The following is an 18,550-nucleotide window of genomic DNA, read 5'->3' as shown; positions in this document are numbered from 1 at the left end:
CTAGATGTTATGTGCCTACATTTTTGGAAGTATAGGAATAAAGACTATACTAAATATGCCAGCATTATTACTTCTGCTTTCCCCCCTTTGAAGGTTCTTTTTGTTATGGACAAACTACGTCTACTTGTTATATGGTATGATGACCAGTAATGTTGGCATTCATAATCCCATTTGGTGGTGGTAAAAGCATTTAAAATGCCAACCAACATGAGAAGACTTTGTTTTTTATGTAATACAGTATTAGAATCTCTCACAACTCAATTTTGAGAAATTTTTCATATTTGACTCATCCCAATGAAAGACTGAATTATAAGAGCAAAATTCCAGCCTAGATAAGAAATAACATAACCGTTTAGCCTCCTGGCGAATTACACTCAGCATCCACTTTCTCAAGATGACAAATACCAAATCTCTCAAGTGGAAAAATCTTCTAGAGCATCAAGCTAATTGTGCAATGCAACAGACAGATCAAGAGACAGAGTCCACCCCATCTCTGCAGCAAAAATCCTGAACTTATCCCCATAAGGTAACATGACTCACATGGCGGCTACCACTGGTTCTAAAATCGAGTCCTTCTTGGAAGGTCACTACCATTTGACCTTACCAAAGCCAAGAGTTCCACAAATACTGGCTTTCTTTTTTCCCTAAGGCATCTGCCATCTCCTTGTATAAACTGGGCACAAAAGCATGGCAGAGAGTGAGACTGTTTGCTTCTCTAAGCTCTCTAATACCACAGAACAAACTATTGTTACTTTAACAAAATAGTCAAACACCATTTATAAACAGTGTTTCCTCTGTAATTTGAAGTCCAAAGGAGATGACTTAATAAAAAACTCAAGAGGGCAGTGCCTAAAGTGATGCAAGCCTCCTACTTTAAGCCAGTTATGGCCTTTCTGCTGCTTCTTTCTGGGGGGACTAAGCATCGGACATCCTTGTGCAGTGTGCAGGGCCAGCATTATTGGTCCCACTTTACTGATATGGAAAATGAGGTCCATAGAGCTTACATGTCACAGTCCAAGCAGGAGTGGTTAGGAAAAGGGCAGAACTTTAAGTCTCAGTGTGTCTTATTTAAAGTCCATGTGCTCTGCTACTCAAATGGTGGTCACTAGCAGCTTGGCATCATCTGAAAACTCATTAGAAATGAGATCTCTCACGCCTTTGATCTTTGGGAAAGCAGCGGTACTCAATCTAGTAGTTTAAGGCCAGCCTGCTCTACCAATCTAGTTCCAGGATAGCCAGAGCTACAGAGAAACCCAGGTTTAATTAACATCTTCGTGTCAGTTGTGTGCCATTAAAGTTTAAAAGCTGGGCTGTAGAGGTGCTCAGAGGATAAGAGCACTGACTGCTCTTCCAGAGATCCTGAGTTCAATTACCAGCAACCACATGGTGCTCACAACCATCTGTAATGGGATCTGATGCCCTCTTCTGGTGTGTGTCTGAAGACAGCTACAATGTACTCATATATATATAAAATAAATAAATCTTTTAAAAAAAAAAAAGTTCAGCTGGGCGGTAGTGGTGCACACCTTTAATCCCAGCACTTGGGAGGCAGAAGCAGGTGGATTTCTGAGTTTGAGGCCAGCCTGGTCTACAGAGTGAGTGCCAGGAGAGCCAGAGTTACACAGAGAAACCCTGTCTCCAAAAAAAAAAAAAAAAAAAACCCAAAAACACTGTTTCTAAAAAAACAACAAAAAATTCTACAGTACCCAGGACAGCTTCCCTATACATTAAGTTATCCATCCAAACATCAGCAGCGCTAAAGCTGAGAAATCACACCTGAGTTGAATATACTATCTGTTATTTTTGGATCTACAGATCATTTTTTAAAGATTACTTTTACTATTTTTAATTATGTGTAAATGTAGGTATACGTGCATGTATGTGAGTCCAAGTGCACATGAAGGCTGGGGTATAAGATCTCTCTAGAACTGGAATTACAGATAGTGATGAGCTGCCTGATATAGGGGCTAGAAACCAAACTTGGGTCTTCTGCAAGTTGCAGGAAAATATTGTCTGGTTGTTCTTTTCTTTTCTTTTCTTTTCTTTCCAGGCAGAATCTCACTGGCTGTCCTGGAACTCACTATATAGACCAGGCTGGTCTCAAACTTGGGGATCCACACTGCCTCTGCTTCCTGAGATTAAAGTGACTTTTGGGATTGAAAGTGTATATATGTACATGACCAGCCAGGATATGGTCTTAACCACTGAGGCTATCTCTCCAGCCTGGCATGAAGACACATGTCTATAATCCACAGTACTTGGAAGACAGAGGCAAGAAATAAGTAATTCAAGGTCATCTACAGTTAGATACCAAGTGTAAAGCCAACATGGGCTATATGAAACCTTGGCCTGCATCCTTCTCCAAAACAGAACAAACAGCTCAGTGGAATAGCATTTGCTATTGACCATGAGGTTCAATCTTCAGGACCAAGCACCCCATCAGTGTGCCACATGCATGTAATGCCCGTGGAGGCCAGAAGATGGCAGTAGATCCCCTGGAACTGGATTACAGGTGGTTATCAGCTGCAGTGTGGGTGTGGGAAGCAAACCTGGGTACTCCACAAGAGCAGTGAATATTCTTACCACTGAGTCTTCTCTCTAACCCGTTTCCATATTTTTAGATCTTTTTAGTAGTTGCTCTACAGCTTATCATATAATCTTGACTTACCAAAATCAACTTCTGGTTTAAACTAGTTTTAGTGATTCAGAAATGTTCTGAAATTTACTTGCACAGTAACTTTTACAGCTATTCTTTTACCATATGTAGTCATTTCCGTAGCCTATTATAGCTTTGTTCCAACACATCTTTTCTGTGTTATTGTTAGTCAATGTGCTATACATATGATACCTGCTATACACCCAACATACACACTTAAACATTTTTTTTAATCAGTAAAGGAGAAAACTATGCTTTTACAGCATCTTATATAGTCACACAATTACCTCTACTGTTTTCTCATGTGCATTGCAATTACTGCCGAAGGTCTCTGACTTCCAGCCTGAAGGACCCCTTAACACGTTCCTGTAAGGCAGGTCCTTGAGCAATAACTCCTCCCAGTTTTTGGTTATCTGTTGTCTTCATTTCACCACTCTAAAATGGCCAAACTATATTCAATTTTGCTATATAATTCTTACTTGACCTTCTATTTTGTTTTATTTATTTGTTTATTTATTTATTTATTTTTATTTTTCAGGACAGAGTTTCTTTGTGTAGCCTTGGCTGGCCTAGAACTCAGAGATCTGCTTGCCTCTGTCTCCCAAGTACTGGGATTAAAGCCATTTGCCACCACCACCAATGTCTTTCTTCATTCTTTTGACAGTCCAAATTTATTTGTTTTTTAAAGATTTAGTTATTATTATATTTAAGTACACTGTACTTACTGTCTTCAGATGCACCAGAAGAGGGCATCAGATCTCATCACGGATGGTTGTGAGCCACCATGTGGTTGCTGGGATTTGAACTCAGGACCTTCGGAAGAGCAGTCTGTGCTCTTAACCGCTGAGCCATCTCTCCAGCCCAACAGTTCAAAGTTATAACTGGGGTTCCTCACTGAGTATTTTAGTCCAACTACTGTACTTTCAGCTCTAGAACTTTCATTAGTTTCTTTTATAATTCCTCCCTTTAGGGATTTCCATTTGATTTGGCAGTATTATGGTACCTTCCTTTACTATTTTGTGCTTCCCTTAAGTTCTGGGAATATATTCATAATGGCTAAATCTGTGTGTGTGCACACGCACACTCACTCACATGCACGCATGAATATGTGCGTGTGTATAGATGTGCACATATGTGGTACACAAGTGCACATGCAGAGGCCAGAGGTCAGTATCAAGTATCCCTCTTTATTACTCTCCACCTTTTTTTTGGTGAAAAAGTATCTCACTGGACCTGGAGCTCAATGATTTAGACTGACTGCCCAGCAAGTTCAAGAGAGCTGCCTTCAGCACAGCTTTTACATGGGTATTCAGGATCAAAATTCAGATCCTCACACTTTTCTAGCAAGCAGTTTATGGCCTGCAGTTTATGGCTCCCCCAAAGTCGTTTTTGTTAATCTAAGCCCTGCTCACTCTCACTTCTGTAGCTAGCATCCCCACACCCACCTCCTCTTCCCTTATATGGTTCATACTTTCCACTTTCTTTGTATATCTCATAGTTTTCATTATTTTAAAAAATTTTTCCTTTTTTAAAAAAGATTCATCTATTATATGTAAGTACACTGTCACTGTCTTCAGACACACCAGAAGAGGGCATCCAACACCATTACAGATGGTTGTGAGCTACCATGTGGTTGCTGGGAATTGAACCCAGGACCTCTAGAAGAGCAGTCAGTGCTCTTCCCCGCTGCTGAGCCATCTCTCCAGCCCCTTGGACATTTCAGATAGCATATTTTAGTGACTCTAGTGCCCTTATCGAGGCTCTTATTTGGTGGGAAGGGGCAGCACTCTATCACTGGCCCTGTACTCTCCATTCTCCAGCCCTCATCCTCCCAAGTGCTGAGAGTGCCCACACAGACCATCAAATCGACGTCAAGTCTCTTGACTATTTATTGTTTGGATGCTTTTAAGAAAATCTATTTATCCCACAGCGTGAAAGCCTGCAATAGTTCTTCCCAGGGCGGTGGATGCTTTGAATGACCTTGGTTTTAGTCTTCCCTTTCCAGGACCATCCAACTGTTAAATTGTAATTGTGGCTTGTTTTCTAACATTTGTAACAATGTCCTAAGGCAAAACTTGTATACAAACTAGCCTACTGAATTATGGTTACTTTGAGGGAACTGCTTCTTAGGTGAGTGTTTGATATTTATGCCTACCTAAGGAAGATTCCCTAATAATTTCTTGCAAATTGGAAAACATGCAGTCCACGCTGTATCTTCAAACAATTGAACCTTCTCTCACTGAAACCTAGTATTCTCAAATCTGCCTTCAGGCGTGAACTTTCCCACTGTGTTTCAGGTGAGGGATTTCCTTTGGGGGAAGATTAGGAACAATCAGGGTTTTGCTTGTTTTTTGGCGTTGACTCTTGGACCGCCTGAATGTGCTCTAGCAGAGCTATACCCCTAGTCAGCAACTCTCTGTTTTAAGACCTAGCCCCCTCCACTCTTCTCTGAACCAGGATCCTGGAAATAGGGAAGGAGATAATGCAAGCTTTTCTCTCAGTTGTCTCCTTCCTCACTAGGATTGAGTCTTGGGTGGAAAAACACAGTAGGTAGAGGTTGCAACTTGCCTTCCCTACCATCAAATAACCAACCACCTCACAAGTCAAAGCCGGTACTAGAGCACTGAGGTCCTAAATGATCTCTGTATGCCACATCCTGTTCCACAAGTAGTGACTGAATAGGAAAAAGCAGCCTACCCTCCAAGTAAGTGCGCCTTCCTAGAACTTCGCCTCAGCAGCAAGTAGTGGAGTCTCTTTCACTCATCAGAAGGGGAAAGCAGCGCTGACAATCTCGATTCAAGCTACCACCTGACTACATCCCCATTCTTTTCTTTCTTTCTTTCTTTCTTTCTTTCTTTCTTTCTTTCTTTTTTTTTCTTTTTTTCGAGACAGGGTTTCTCTGTGTAGCCCTGGCTGTCCTGGAACTCATTCTGTAGACCAGGCTGGCCTGGAACTCATTCTGTAGACCAGGCTGGCCTGGAACTCACAGAGATCCACTTGCCTCCCAGAGATCGCCTCCATTGCCTCCCGAGCGCTGGGATTGAAGGCGCGCGCCACCACGCCTGGCTCGTTCCCATTCTTATTACTTTATTACCTTCCCATTCTTGCTGCCTTTGCCGGGCGCCCTTACAGCCATTCCCAAAGGCTGTGCTCAGAAGTATTCCCATCAGTTGCGGAGTAGAAAATGTCAGTGAGTTATGATACTGTCCTGCTTAAGTCAGTGCAATAGAAGAGCAAAGCTAAATAGTTGAGTAGTTCCAACAGAACTCCAAAGCCCGGCAAAGCTGAAGTGACTGGCTCTGTAGCCACGGGTACAAACAATCCGGCAACTCCTGACACGGCTACCAATCCTGCTTGCCATGAATCAACACTTAGGGTAGCAAGGATTAAACTGCTCCAGAGTCTAGGTATCATACTGGCTAAAAGCTCAAAATCTTGAGGCACTCTGCATAAAGGAAAAAATAAGGGTTTTTTCCACCTTTTAAAGAGAGGCTTTTACCATCTTCTGCAGTGTCAGCCACACAAGACTGCCTCCAGGTTCTGAGGCCAATCACATGCTTCCGACTAGCTACAAAACTGAAGGGCCACAACTCCACAACTCCCTCTTTGGGTTCAGTTAATTTAGTACTACACGTCACAGAACTTAGGTAAAAACACTCACATTTACCTATTTTTCATAGGATATTAAAAGGGGCACAAGATATTAGAAGACCTTTTTTTTTTTCAAGACAGGGTTTCTCTGTGTAGCCCTGGCTGTCCTGGAACTCCCTCTGTAGACCAGGCTGGCCTCGAACTCAGATTTTCACCTGCCTCTGCCTCCCAAGTGTTGGGTTTAAAGGTGTGTGCCACCACTGCCCAGCTTATAAGATCTTTTTAAATGTATACGGTAAAGCATGTGGGAAATGGTGCAGGGTTTATACTACTACTACTATCGTTAATACTATACCACTACTAGAGCACATGTTCAGATGGAAGCTCTCTAAGCCACATCCTTTCAGTTTATGGATGCTTAATTATATAGGCATTGTCGCTTAAATCATTGGCTGACCCTTCAATCTTAAGGGGAGAAGTGAGAAGTCCCAACCTTAAAGATCCTTTCTGGGAACCAGGCTGAATTCTAAAACTACTATAACTGGGCAACAGCATCCAACTCATTAACACACAAAAAGAAACCCAGGACTTTGGAGATTCCAGGGATTTTAAAAGCAATAGGCTAGGGAAGCAAACCAAGTATATTCCAGTGTCACAGGTACCTGACTGGCTTTTTTGTTGTTGCTTTGCTTTCTGTTTGCTTGCTTTTTGAGAGTCAAATGTAAATGTCTGACACTTAGCAAGTGTTCAGGGTTGTGGATACAACCCAGTGATGGGGTGCATGCCTAGCTTACACAAGGCCCCGAAAACACAAACACACACACTCACATACACACACTTCAACAAATGATAGGTATTATCATCATGTTAGAAACTATAGAGAGTAAATGTAAGACACTCTTTACTCAAAGAGTTTTTTTTCCAGAAACTGAAAATTTTGGAACAGGGAAAAGTACGAGCTTCCAATATAACTAGATGTAACTTTTAAGACCTAGGGTACACAGTTAATACCTAGTGAAAAACTCCCTGGAGTTTTAGGCGCGAGTTCTACACACTGTACACCGGTTCGTTTCTACGGGAGATTCCAGTGTTTTCCAATAACAAATGAATGAAAATAACCTTCGGGAAATGCCAAAACCAAGAACCCCACTTTAACAAACAAGCAAACAAACAACTAGCTTTAACTTGTGATCTGGCCCTAGAAAGCCTCTTCCGGTTCCAGATAATGACATATACGGAATCCCTTAAGCTTCCACTTCGACTGTCACCACAGCGAGGGCACCCCATGGGTAGGGACGCGCGCCGCTGCCACCAGACAGGCAGAGATTCCGCGGCTCTCCACTCACAGCCCGTCGGGGTCGGCGGCCGGTTACCTCGCAGTTGAACTCCATCTCGGCGTCCATGGTGACGATCCGCACCGTGAATGTCTTGGGCTGCTTCCTCTTGAGTGAGCTGAAGCTCATGCGAGAAGCGATGGCTCCGGCCATGGCGCGGGGTACCGGCCTTGGATCCCCTCACCCCTAGGCCCGCGTTCTGGGTCTCTTAGCCCCCCTGCAGTAGTTGCACAGGCCTCAGGGCCACCATGGTGGCCGGCTGGCCGGCCCGAGACAGACCTAGGCTGCCTGGGTCCCCAGCGGCCAGCATGGGCCGCGAGGACCCGGCTGTGGGTGCGGAAAGACGAGTTAAGGGACAGTCTCTGACGACGGGGGGGTCGGGGGAGATGCCGGCAAAAGCACGCGCGGCCCGGAGCTCGGAGCTTCGGGCTGCGGACGCCAGGGACGCCTTTGGACGGAAATCCTAGACGGCTGCGGCGCCGACGCCGGGCCTCTCAGCGACCGCCGAGGGTCGCGGGGCCGCGCAGTAGTTGGGAGCGCACACGCGCGTGCGTGTCTGTCACCAGCTCCGCTCTGCGCGCCCTCGGGAAGCGTCCTCTACCAACCCCCACCTCAGCGACCTGCCGGGGCCCCGCCCCGCTCCGCCCCGCCCCGCCCCGCCCTCCGGACTCCCACAACGCTACTCACGGACTCACCCTAACCCTTTTTTCTCTAAGACGCTGTGATTGGCAGCAACGCCAAAGGAAGCGGGACTTCCGCTTCGTCCCGCCTCCTGGAGGCCTACTTCACCAATTGAAAGTTGCACTGAACGAGGGCCGCCGGTCTGTTCTCGGCGTTGAGTGGCTGTAGATGCGGTCACTCCGAGCGCTTTTGTTCGTAAAGTATACTCCTACTCTAGCAAGACTGGTTGAGAAGGCGCGGGCGGCGCCTTTCCCGGGAAACCTGTAGAGGCCCGGACAGCACCGCACGAGGTACTGTTGCGGTCAGTGAGAGATCCCATTTATAGCGTCTTACCAGAGCATCAGTCGTATCTGGGACACCCGGCCGAAATTCCTTTTTGACACTTAATTATATATGCTGACTTAATATTTTTCAAACACGAAGTGAGGCCGCTTAAGTTGCCCCGACTTGCCTGCCAGACCCGTCAACTTCTTTTTAAGAGAATTAGAATAACCACAGGATTCATGATAGTCCTTCCCTACCTTACTTGGTGGTTGAGGAATTGAAACTTGCTAAATACATATAGAAAGCTAATTTTATTTATTTATTTATTTATTTTTGAGTTTTTCGAGACAAGGTTTCTCTCTGCATCCCTGGCTGTCCTGGAACTCACTCTGTAGACCAGGCTGGCCTCGAACTCAGAAATTCGCCTGCCGCTGCCTCCCAAGTGCTGGGGATCAAAGGCGTGGACCACTATTGCTCGGCAAGAATTTTCATTTTATCCTCTGTTTCTTTGTTTGGTTTTTTGGTTTTGTTTTAATTTCCAAGCTACATACTTGGAGTACTTGTAGCTTAATGTCATCAAATGTATAATATGCTTAGGAAAATTTTAACTTTCTGGAGAGTTGTAGAGTTTTTACTTGTTTTAAAGATACATTCCCCAGGCACTGCTGCTGTGAAGAGACACCATGACCACTGCAACTCGTATCAAAGAAAACATTTAATTGGGGACTTTTTCTTCTTTACAGTTTCGGATGTTTAGTCCATTATCAGCATGGTAGGGAGGGAGCATGGTGGCGTGCATGGTTCTGGAGCAGTGGCTGAGAGATAGCTATATCCTGATCTATAGGCTTGGAAAGCAAGACAACGGTTTGGCATGAGCTTTTGAAACCTCAAAAACCACCCCTAATGATAGACTTCCTTCCACAAGGCCACACCTCCTAAGCCTTCTAATTCTTTCAAATAGGGCCACTCCTTGGTGACCAAGCATTCAAATATAAGCTTATGGGGCCATTCTTAGTCAAAGCACCACAATTTTTTTTTATCTTATGTATATAAATGTTTTACAGCACATATGTGCATTGCATGTATACCTGGCACGCATGTTAAAAGAGTGTTCCAGAGCCCCTGAAACTGTAATTCAGTCGTTAGCTACTGCATGGGTGTTGGAAACTGAACCTGGGTCCTCTGCGAAAGCAACATTTACTCTTAAGCACTAAGCCATCTTTCCAACCTTTGTATGTCTGTTTGTTTGTGTTTGTTTGTTTGTTTGTTTGTTTTTTGGTTTTTCGAGACAGGGTTTCTCTGTATAGCTCTGGCTGTCCTGGAACTCACTTTGTAGACCAGGCTGGCCTCGAACTCAGAAATCCGCCTGCCTCTGCCTTATTTGTTTGTTTTTGAGACAGGGTCTCCCTGTGTTATTTGGGGTATCGTAGAACCCCTGAGCTTAAGCATGTCCTCTTCCTCGGCCTCTCTTAAATCCATAGCCCTGGAGCCAGGTGTGGTGGCGCATGCCTTCAATCCAGGCACTCGGGAGGCAGAGGCAGGCAGATTTCTGAGTTCGAGGCCAGCCTGGTCTACAGAGTGAGTTCCAGGACAGCCAGGGCTACACAGAGAAACCCTGTCTCAAAAAACAAAAACCAAACAAACAAACCATAGCCCTGGAAGAGCTTGGTGCTTTAATCCCAGCACTTGGGAAATTGAGGCAGGTGGATCTTTGTGAGTTTGAGGTCTATAGAGTTACAGGACAGCCAGTGCTACACAGAAAAACAAAAACAAAAAAAACACTGTCTCAGGAAAAAAAACAAACAAAAACAAAAAACCCTACAGCCCTGGCTTGACTTCTGTTGTTTTGGTTTGGTTTTGGTTTATTTGGGGAGGGGTGTTTTTGTTTTGCTGTCCTTGTTTAGTTTATGTGTTGCTTTATTTGGTAGGGGCAGTCTCTTTGCGTAACCCTGGCTGTCCAGGAACTCAGTATGTACACCAGCCTCACCCTAAATTCAGACAAGTCTACCAACGTCTTGTCTCCTGAGTGCTAGAACAAAGGTGCATGCCACGCCAGCCCAGCTTAAATTCTGTTTGTAACTAGTTCTCATGGTGCAAAGGAGACAACTGCATGTAGTTTGATTAAACAATAGGCACTCCATAAGTGCTATCTCTGTCAAATCCTCTCTGCTCTGACCCTGGCAAAACCAATGCCCAGCATGATAGAATCTCATGCTCAACCCAGATCTTGAGAGACAAGGCTAGAAATGGGACTGAGCCCTGATCTAGGCCAGAACTGCTGGCTTTACCAGTGTGCTACACAACGTTAAGCTTCTAAATTCTCCCTATTGCTGCTTCCAAAAAATATGGACTGGGAATGGGGCTAACAAGAGCAAAGTCTAAGGATTTATAGGCACCGAAATGTCATAAAAAAAAAAAAATTTTTTTTGTATACATGGGAGTTCAAGAAGCAATACATAACTAACATGATTGGAATTCTGTAGTATTTATTAGACAATGTTGCTAGACTTGTCCTGTAGCTCAAGTCTCACTCTGCTGCAAGAGATCCTTGGATGCCTAAGAAGCACCAGCCAGGGCTAGGTAGTTGTTGACTGGACCCAACAGCAAGGCTGCCACCAAAGTGATGCTTCAGGGTGCTGTGGGCTGGGCGTGGAGTCATCTTCATTTTTATTGCTTCAGTGCTTCCCTGCTGGTGGGAGACCCAGGTTGGAATCTTCCTACTGAGACAACAAATAGCCCAGGAGCTGATATGCTGCCAATGAATCGTGATCTGGAGACTGCACTGAGGAGCAGCGAGAGGAAGTAGATCACACAGCGGGAGCTAAAACATAAGGCTTGTGATGAGTAATCATTCATTTTTGTAGAAGATAGCCTAGGTGCTAGGCCTAGAGCTAATCTGCAAAATGCTCCATTTAAAGTTCCTGGGAAAGGTCCATGTGCGAGATAGGTAGTTGTGAATCAAAACAAGTGAGAGCCAGGAATAAAAATAGATATAATGGGGGTAGAGAAGTGGCTCAGTGATTACGAGCACTTAGCTCATCCTGGTTAGTATAGTGGTGAGTACCCCTTGCCTGTCACGTGGGAGACCGGGCGTTGATTCCCCAACAGGAAGACATAGTAACTTGCCAGGCGTAGTAGCACACGCCTTTAATCCCAGCACTCGGGAGGCAGAGGCAGATGGATTTCTGAGTTCAACGACAGCCTGGTCTACAAAGTGAGTTCCAGGACAGCCAGGGCTACTCAGAGAAACCCTGTCTCGGAAAAAAAAAAAAAAGAGCACTTAGTGCTCCTACACAGGCCCTGAAGTCAATCCCCAGCTTGCAAGTGGGGCAGCTCACAGAAGCCTACAAATCCAGCTCCAGGGTATCTGATTCCCTCTGCTGGGTACCTCAGGAACCTATACTCTCACACAGGTACACACACACACACACACACACACACACTTTATTAAAACATAAAATGGGTAAGGTGGCCAGAAAGATGGTGGTGTTTTGAGTACTGGTTCCTCCTTTTTTTTTTTTTTTTTTTTTTTTTTTGGTTTTTCAAGACTAGGGTTTCTCTGTATAGCCCTGGCTGTCCTGGAACTCACTCTGTAGACCAGGCTGGGCTCCAACTCAGAAATCCGCCTGCCTCTGCCTCCCGAGTGCTGGGATTAAAGGCGTGCGCCACCACACCCGGCTGAGCACTGGCTCCTCTTGAAGAAGATATGGATTCAATTCCCAGCACCTACGTGGGGGCTCATAACCACCTGTCACTCCAGTTCCAAGGCATCCAACTGTGGTGGTCAGATAAACATTCAGGCAAGGGGCTGGTGAGATGGCTCAGTGGGTAAGAGCACCCGTCTGCTCCTCCAAAGGTCCAGAGTTCAAATCCCAGCAACCACTGGTGGCTCACAACCATCCGCAACGAGACCTGGCACCCTCTTCTGGAGTGTCTGAAGACAGCTACAGTGTACTTACATATAATAAAGAAATCTTAAAAAAAAAAAACATTCAGGCAAAATACCCACAGATATAAAGAAATTTTAGGCGGTAGTGGTTGCTCACTTTTAATCCCAGCACTCAGGAGGCAGAGGCAGGCAGATTTCTGAGTTCGAGGCCAGCCTGGTCTACAAAGTGAGCTCCAGGACAGCCAGGGCTACACAGAGAAACCCTGTCTCAAAAAAAACAAACAAACAAAAAAAACCAAAGTATTGTTAACAAAATAGATATGGCCATGTGTGTTGGTGGCACACACCTTTAGTTCCAGTACTCAGGAGGCAGAGGCAAGGGGATCTTATGAGTTCCAGGCCAGGCAGGACTGCACAGTGAGCCTGAGCTGACAGAGGTTCGCAGAGAATCCTTTCAGTGGAAACTCATAGAAGAAATATGTTGTGGGAGGTTGGTGGTGTAGTTCAGGTAATACTGTGCTTGGCTAGCATACACAAAGTCCTGAGCCTATAGTTAGGCAACCTAATATCCTGGTGCTCAGGAGGTGAAAATTGGGGAGTCACGTGTTCAGAGCCCTCCTCAACCAGGTAATGAGTTTACCAAGTTCTGCCACTTGTACTTGTAGTGACCCGCTCGCTCACTCTTCTGTTTAATGGCACGTTGTGGCTTACATCACTTTACAAGTAATCTATATGAGATCTTTTAAAAATAGAAACCAGGTTTGCTGATTTGCACATGTAATTTTTATCAATCAAAAGGCTGAGAAACGAAAGATAGCAACTGTTTGGTACCAGCATGTACTAGATAGCAAGGAATTGTCTCCCGGAAAGGAAGCGGGAAGGGGATGTGTTGGGAAAGTCTGGGGAGAGGAGTGAGGGGGTGGGGCTGGATGTGAACAAATACATTGTTCACATGTATGAAACTGCCTAAGAATCAATGTAAAAAGAGTCTTTGAAAGGGGGATAAGGAGCCAGGTGGTAGTGGCACACGCCTTTAATCCCAGCCCTCAAAAGGCAGAGGCAGATAAATCTCTATGAGCTCAAGGCCAGCCTGGTCTACAGAGAGAGTACCAGGATAGCCAAGGCTACACAGAGAAATCTTGTCTTGAAAAAACAAAAACAAACAGACAAATAAATAAAAATAAAGAGGGGAATCCCACATTTAAAGACAGAGGCAGGTGGATCTTTGTGCATTGGAGGCCAGCCTGGTCTACATAGTGAGTTCCAGGCCAGCTAGGATTTCATAGTGAGACCCTCTCTTTAGAAAAGAAAAGGTCTGACTGCTCAGCAGTTAAGAGCACTTGCTGCTCTTCCAGAGGTCCTGAGTTCAATTCCCAGCAACCACATGGTGGCTCACAACCACCTGTAATTGGATCTGATGCCCTCTTCTGGTGTGTTAAGGACAGCATAAAGAAGAGAAGAGAAGAGAAGAGAAGAGAAGAGAAGAGAAGAGAAGAGAAGAGAAGAGAAGAGAAGAGAAGAGAAGAGAAGAGAAGAGGGCCCAGCTTGATCTACAGAGCAGGTTTCAGGACAGCCAGTGCTATACAGAGAAACCCTGTCAGGGGCAGGGAGGAGTGTTTTTGTTTTGTTTTGGGTTTTTTTTTTTTTGTTTTTTTGTTTTGGTTTTTTCGAACTCACTTTGTAGACCAGGCTGGCCTCTAACTCAGAAATCCACCTGCCTCTGCCTCCAGAGTGCTGGGATTAAAGTTGTGTGCCACCACACCCGGTGAGAGGAGTCTTAAAAGAAAAAGCTCAGTTGGCAGAGTGCTTCTTTAGCACACAAAGCCCCAGGTTCAGTCCCCGCACAGAGTGAGCCTGGAGCAGGGACCACAGTTCCAGAGGAACATCAAAGTTCAAGGTCATAGCTTAAGGCCAATTTGGAATTCATGAGATCCTACCTCAGAAAAAGAGGGAAGGAGATGGGAAGAGAGGGAAGGGAATAAAGATAAGGCTTGGGGGACTGAAGGGTTGGCTTGTATCTCAATAGTAGAAAGCTAGGCTACTCCCATCTCCACAGCAAAAATAAAATAAGGGAAAAATGGAGCCAGTGTGGTGGCTCAGTCCTTGCTTGGTTTAAAGACACGGACACGAACACAGGAAAAGCATTCATACACATAAAAGTATACATATGTGTGCATGTATGTGTGTGTGTGTTTGTATACATTTGTATTTAAGGACGTGGTTTCTCTCCGGGTGTTGGTGCACACCTTTAATCCCAGCCCTTGGGAAGCAGAAGCAGGCGGATTTCTGAGTTCAAGGCCAGCCTGGTCTATATAGTGAGTTCCAGGACAACCAGGGCTACACAGAGAAACCCTGTCTCAAATAAATAAATAAATAAACACACAAATAAAGATTTATGTATTTCTATTTTATGTCTGAGGCCCAAGGAGACACCAACTGTTGCAAGTCCTGGAGGTAGAGGTCCAGGTGGCTGAGAGCTTCCACATGGGTGCTGGGAACTGAACCTGGGTACTGTGCCAGAGCAGCAAGCACTCTTAACCCCTCTCCAGCCCCGTGAACTATTTTTTTTCTTTTCTTTTTTTTTTCAAGACAGGGTTTCTCTGTGTAGCCCTGGCTGTCCTGGAACTCACTTTGTAGACCAGGCTGACCTTGAACTCAGAAATCTGCCTGCCTCTGCCTCCCAAGTGCTGGGATTAAAGGCATGCGCCACCACCTCCCAGCAAAAGGATATATTTATTTATTTATGTTTGTTTTTTTTTTTTTTTTTTTTTTTGGTTTTTCGAGACAGGGTTTCTCTGTGTAGCCCTGGCTGTCCTGGCACTCACTTTGTAGACCAGGCTGGCCTCGAACTCAGAAATCCGCCTGCCTCTGCCTCCCGAGTGCTGGGATTAAAGGCGTGCGCCACCACGCCCGGCTGTTTTGTTTTTTTGTTGTGAACTAACTCTTTTTTTTTTTTTTTTTTTTGGTTTTTCGAGACAGGGTTTCTCTGTGTAGCCCTGGCTGTCCTGGAACTCACTTTGTAGACCAGGCTGGCCTCGAACTCAAAAATCCGCCTGCCTCTGCCTCCCGAGTGCTGGGACTAAAGGCGTGCGCCACCACGCCCGGCGTGAACTAACTCTTAAAGGCATCTAGAAGTAGAAGGTGAAAAAAGGCAGATTAATGTACTTCTGCTAGCCAGAAAGTAGATATTTACGTTTTAAACAACCTATGAGGCCACAGAACAAGGAATTCTGGGTGGCCTCAGAGACCTAGGAATGAGCAGCAGCAGCAGCTAAGGAAAACGGCTCTCAGTCCTGCAGTCCTGACTTGGAGGTTTCACAGAAATCTGAGTGTGCTCCAGGGAAAACCGTAGGCTTCAGATGAGAACCATGGTGTCACTGACATGAGGCCTGCAGCCCTGTGAAACCCGAGCAGAATTCCACGCTAAGCTAAGCCCGGGCATGGGTACTGGATGAGAGTAAACAGGTTGTTTTAAGCCACTAGATTTTAGCAACTTGTTACATAGCAATAGGAACTTGATGTGGCCAGAAAGCAAAACAGATTTTAACATGTATGATCTACTGGCCTATGGCATTCATGTAACTATTTATTGTGTTGTGATTTGCTGGTTTTCTAGTGGTTAACATGGAGTGAGCTGGGTGTGATGGTATGCCTGTAATCCGAGAAGCCAAGGCCAGAGACACCACACTAATCAAGGGAAGACTGTCTCAAAACCTCAAATCCAACAAGCAGAAAAAAAAACAAAATGTCGCCAAGGTACCCCCATAGCATTAAATAGTCTATGCTCTATTTGTTAAGGGCAACACAGGACTCATGTAGGCAGTCTTGTTTTCTTCCTGGACTTTGCTATTAGCAAACTCAGGGCCTCTTATGACTGGCTACACTGTCCTTTTTCTTTTTTTGATTGTTTTCCCCAACCCTTTACTGTTTATTCATTGTGCTAGTTCTATTTCTAAATCTATAAATCTCTTGCTTTAAGACTTTTCAGGTAGAGCAATGGTGGCACACACCTTTAGCTCCAGGACTTGAGAGGGAAAAGTAGGTGAATTTCTGTAAGTTCAAGGACAGCCTGGTCTATAGAGTGATTTCAAGGACAGCCAGCCTCCACAGAAACCCTGGGAGAGGGACTTTTTTTTTTTTTTTTTTTTTCAGCCCAGGCTGGTCCCAAACTGACGGAGGATAACTTTGAACTGATCTTCTTGCCTTCACCTCTCAAGTCCTGGGATCATGGACATATGGCACTTCACCTAGTTTTATGTGGCCCAGGAGATGGAATCCAGGGTTTTGCTCGTGTTAGCTAAGCCTTACACTCCCAACCCCTTGTCTGTTTTTCTTAGCCTACTACTTTATACCATATAATGACTAAGTGATTTTTTTTGTTCTTATTTGGTTTTTTGTTTGTTTGTTTTCTGAGACAGGGTTTCTCTGTACAGCCCTGACTATCCTAGAACTCACTCTGTAGACCCGGCTGGCCTCGAACTCAGAAATCTGCCTGCCTCTGCCTCCCAAGTGCTGGGATTAAAGGTGTGCACCACCACCTCACAGAGAATGAATGGGTTTTTTGTTTGTTTGTTTGTTTTTGTTTTAAGAAGCAGGAGCCGGGGCTGGTGAGATGGCTCAGTGGTTTAGAGCACTGACTGCTCTTCCAGAGGTCCTGAGTTCAAATCCCAGCAACCACACGGTGGCTCACAACTGTCTGTAATGGGATCTGATGCCCTCTTCTGGTGTGTTTGAAAACAGCTACAGTGTACTCATATACATAAAAATTAATTAATTAATTAAAAAAAGAAGCAGGAGCCAAAATGATACAGGTAATAAATACATAAATAAACCAATGTTAAATTTCATCATTGCAAAGACAGTAGTTTCTCTGTACCTTCGTTCAGCTTGCCTTGATGTTGACATCTTACAATACACTGTTCAGAATCACAAGCTTATACATCTGGAGCTGGGCAAGCAGTGCCTGCCGATGGTCCCAAATGTTAAAGAGGCCAAGGCAGGGAGACAGCTTGAGCACAGGAGTGAGAGAACAGCTGGGGAGCACAGCAAGACTGTGTGGCTTGGGCTAAGAATACGAAGCACTGCCGGGCGTGGTGGCGCACGCTTTTAATCCCAGCACTCGGGAGGCAGAGGCAGGCGGATTTCTGAGTTCGAGGCCAGCCTGGTCTACAAAGTGAGTGCCAGGACAGCCAGAGCTACACAGAGAAACCCTGTCTCGAAAAACCAAAAAAAAAAAAAAAAAAAAAAAGAATACGAAGCATTTGCCTGAGATGCAGGATGGGTTAGGTTCAACCTCCAGTATCATAGATAGGTAGCCGGGTATAAAAGGAGTTGTGAATTCTAGCTAGCCTGTATAAAGGACACATAGCCTAGGTGTTTTATTTAGCAGCAGTGGCCTAGAGTGGGCAGGTTTGGAGCTGTTCTAACTCACATCCCATCCATGTGTCCCTTGTTACTTGCTGTTTCTCCTGGTCCATCGTCTCTCATGGTGATGTCTTCCTTCTCCCATGTCCTCTCTTCCTCTCTTCTCTCTTCCTATGACCCCCCAGACAGGTAATGAAAGACTGTGTATCTCAAAAAAAAAAAAAAAATAGAAAAAGCCGGGCGTGGTGGCGCACGCCTTTAATCCCAGCACTCGGGAGGCAGAGGCAGGCGCATTTCTGAGTTCGAGGCCAGCCTGGGCTACAGAGTGAGTTCCAGGACAGCCACGACTACACAGAGAAACCCTGTCTCGAAAAACCAAAAAAAAAAAAAAAAGACTGTGTATCTCTATCTATTTCCCAATCACAGGCTTTAATCTTTTATTGACCAGTTAATGTGGGGAGCAAGGTTTGCACAACAAAAGCTGGTGTACACGAGTCTTTCCTGGTGGGGGCAACCAGAACTTGGAGGACAGTATTTAACATTTGTATACACAGAGGCACCAGATCAACCCCCTATGGCTGGGAAGACAGACAGACAGACAGACAGACAGGAGGATGCAAAAGGATTGTTTGAGCCCATGAGTTGAGGACTCCAATGACATTGGATACTTTTTTGTCAACTTGACACAGGTAAAGTCAACTGAGAAGAGGTAATCTCAACTGAGGAATTGTCTGCATCAGACTGTCCCGTGGGCAAATCTGTGGGGGAATT

General features: G+C 45.0%; 1 protein-coding gene across 2 annotated transcripts in view; it reads right to left on the bottom strand.

Moving 5' to 3' along the window:
• Nf2 (NF2, moesin-ezrin-radixin like (MERLIN) tumor suppressor) overlaps nt 1–8,202 on the bottom strand; it is an 84,064-nt gene extending 75,862 nt beyond the window's left edge. For both annotated transcript variants that reach the window (XM_021178374.3, XM_021178373.3), the window contains exon 1: nt 7,621–8,202. In XM_021178374.3, coding sequence (XP_021034033.1) covers nt 7,621–7,734 — 114 coding nt within the window. In that variant the 5' untranslated portion in view covers nt 7,735–8,202. The remainder of the gene's footprint in view (nt 1–7,620) is intronic.
• Nucleotides 8,203–18,550: the final 10,348 nt, after the last annotated feature.

This window comes from Mus caroli, unplaced genomic scaffold (assembly GCF_978045245.1).
Source record: "Mus caroli unplaced genomic scaffold, Mus_caroli_1 scaffold_13, whole genome shotgun sequence".
In the NCBI taxonomy this organism is placed as follows: Eukaryota; Metazoa; Chordata; class Mammalia; order Rodentia; family Muridae; genus Mus; species Mus caroli.
Note: the sequence above shows the minus strand (reverse complement) of the source record. Positions and strands in the feature narration are given on the sequence as shown.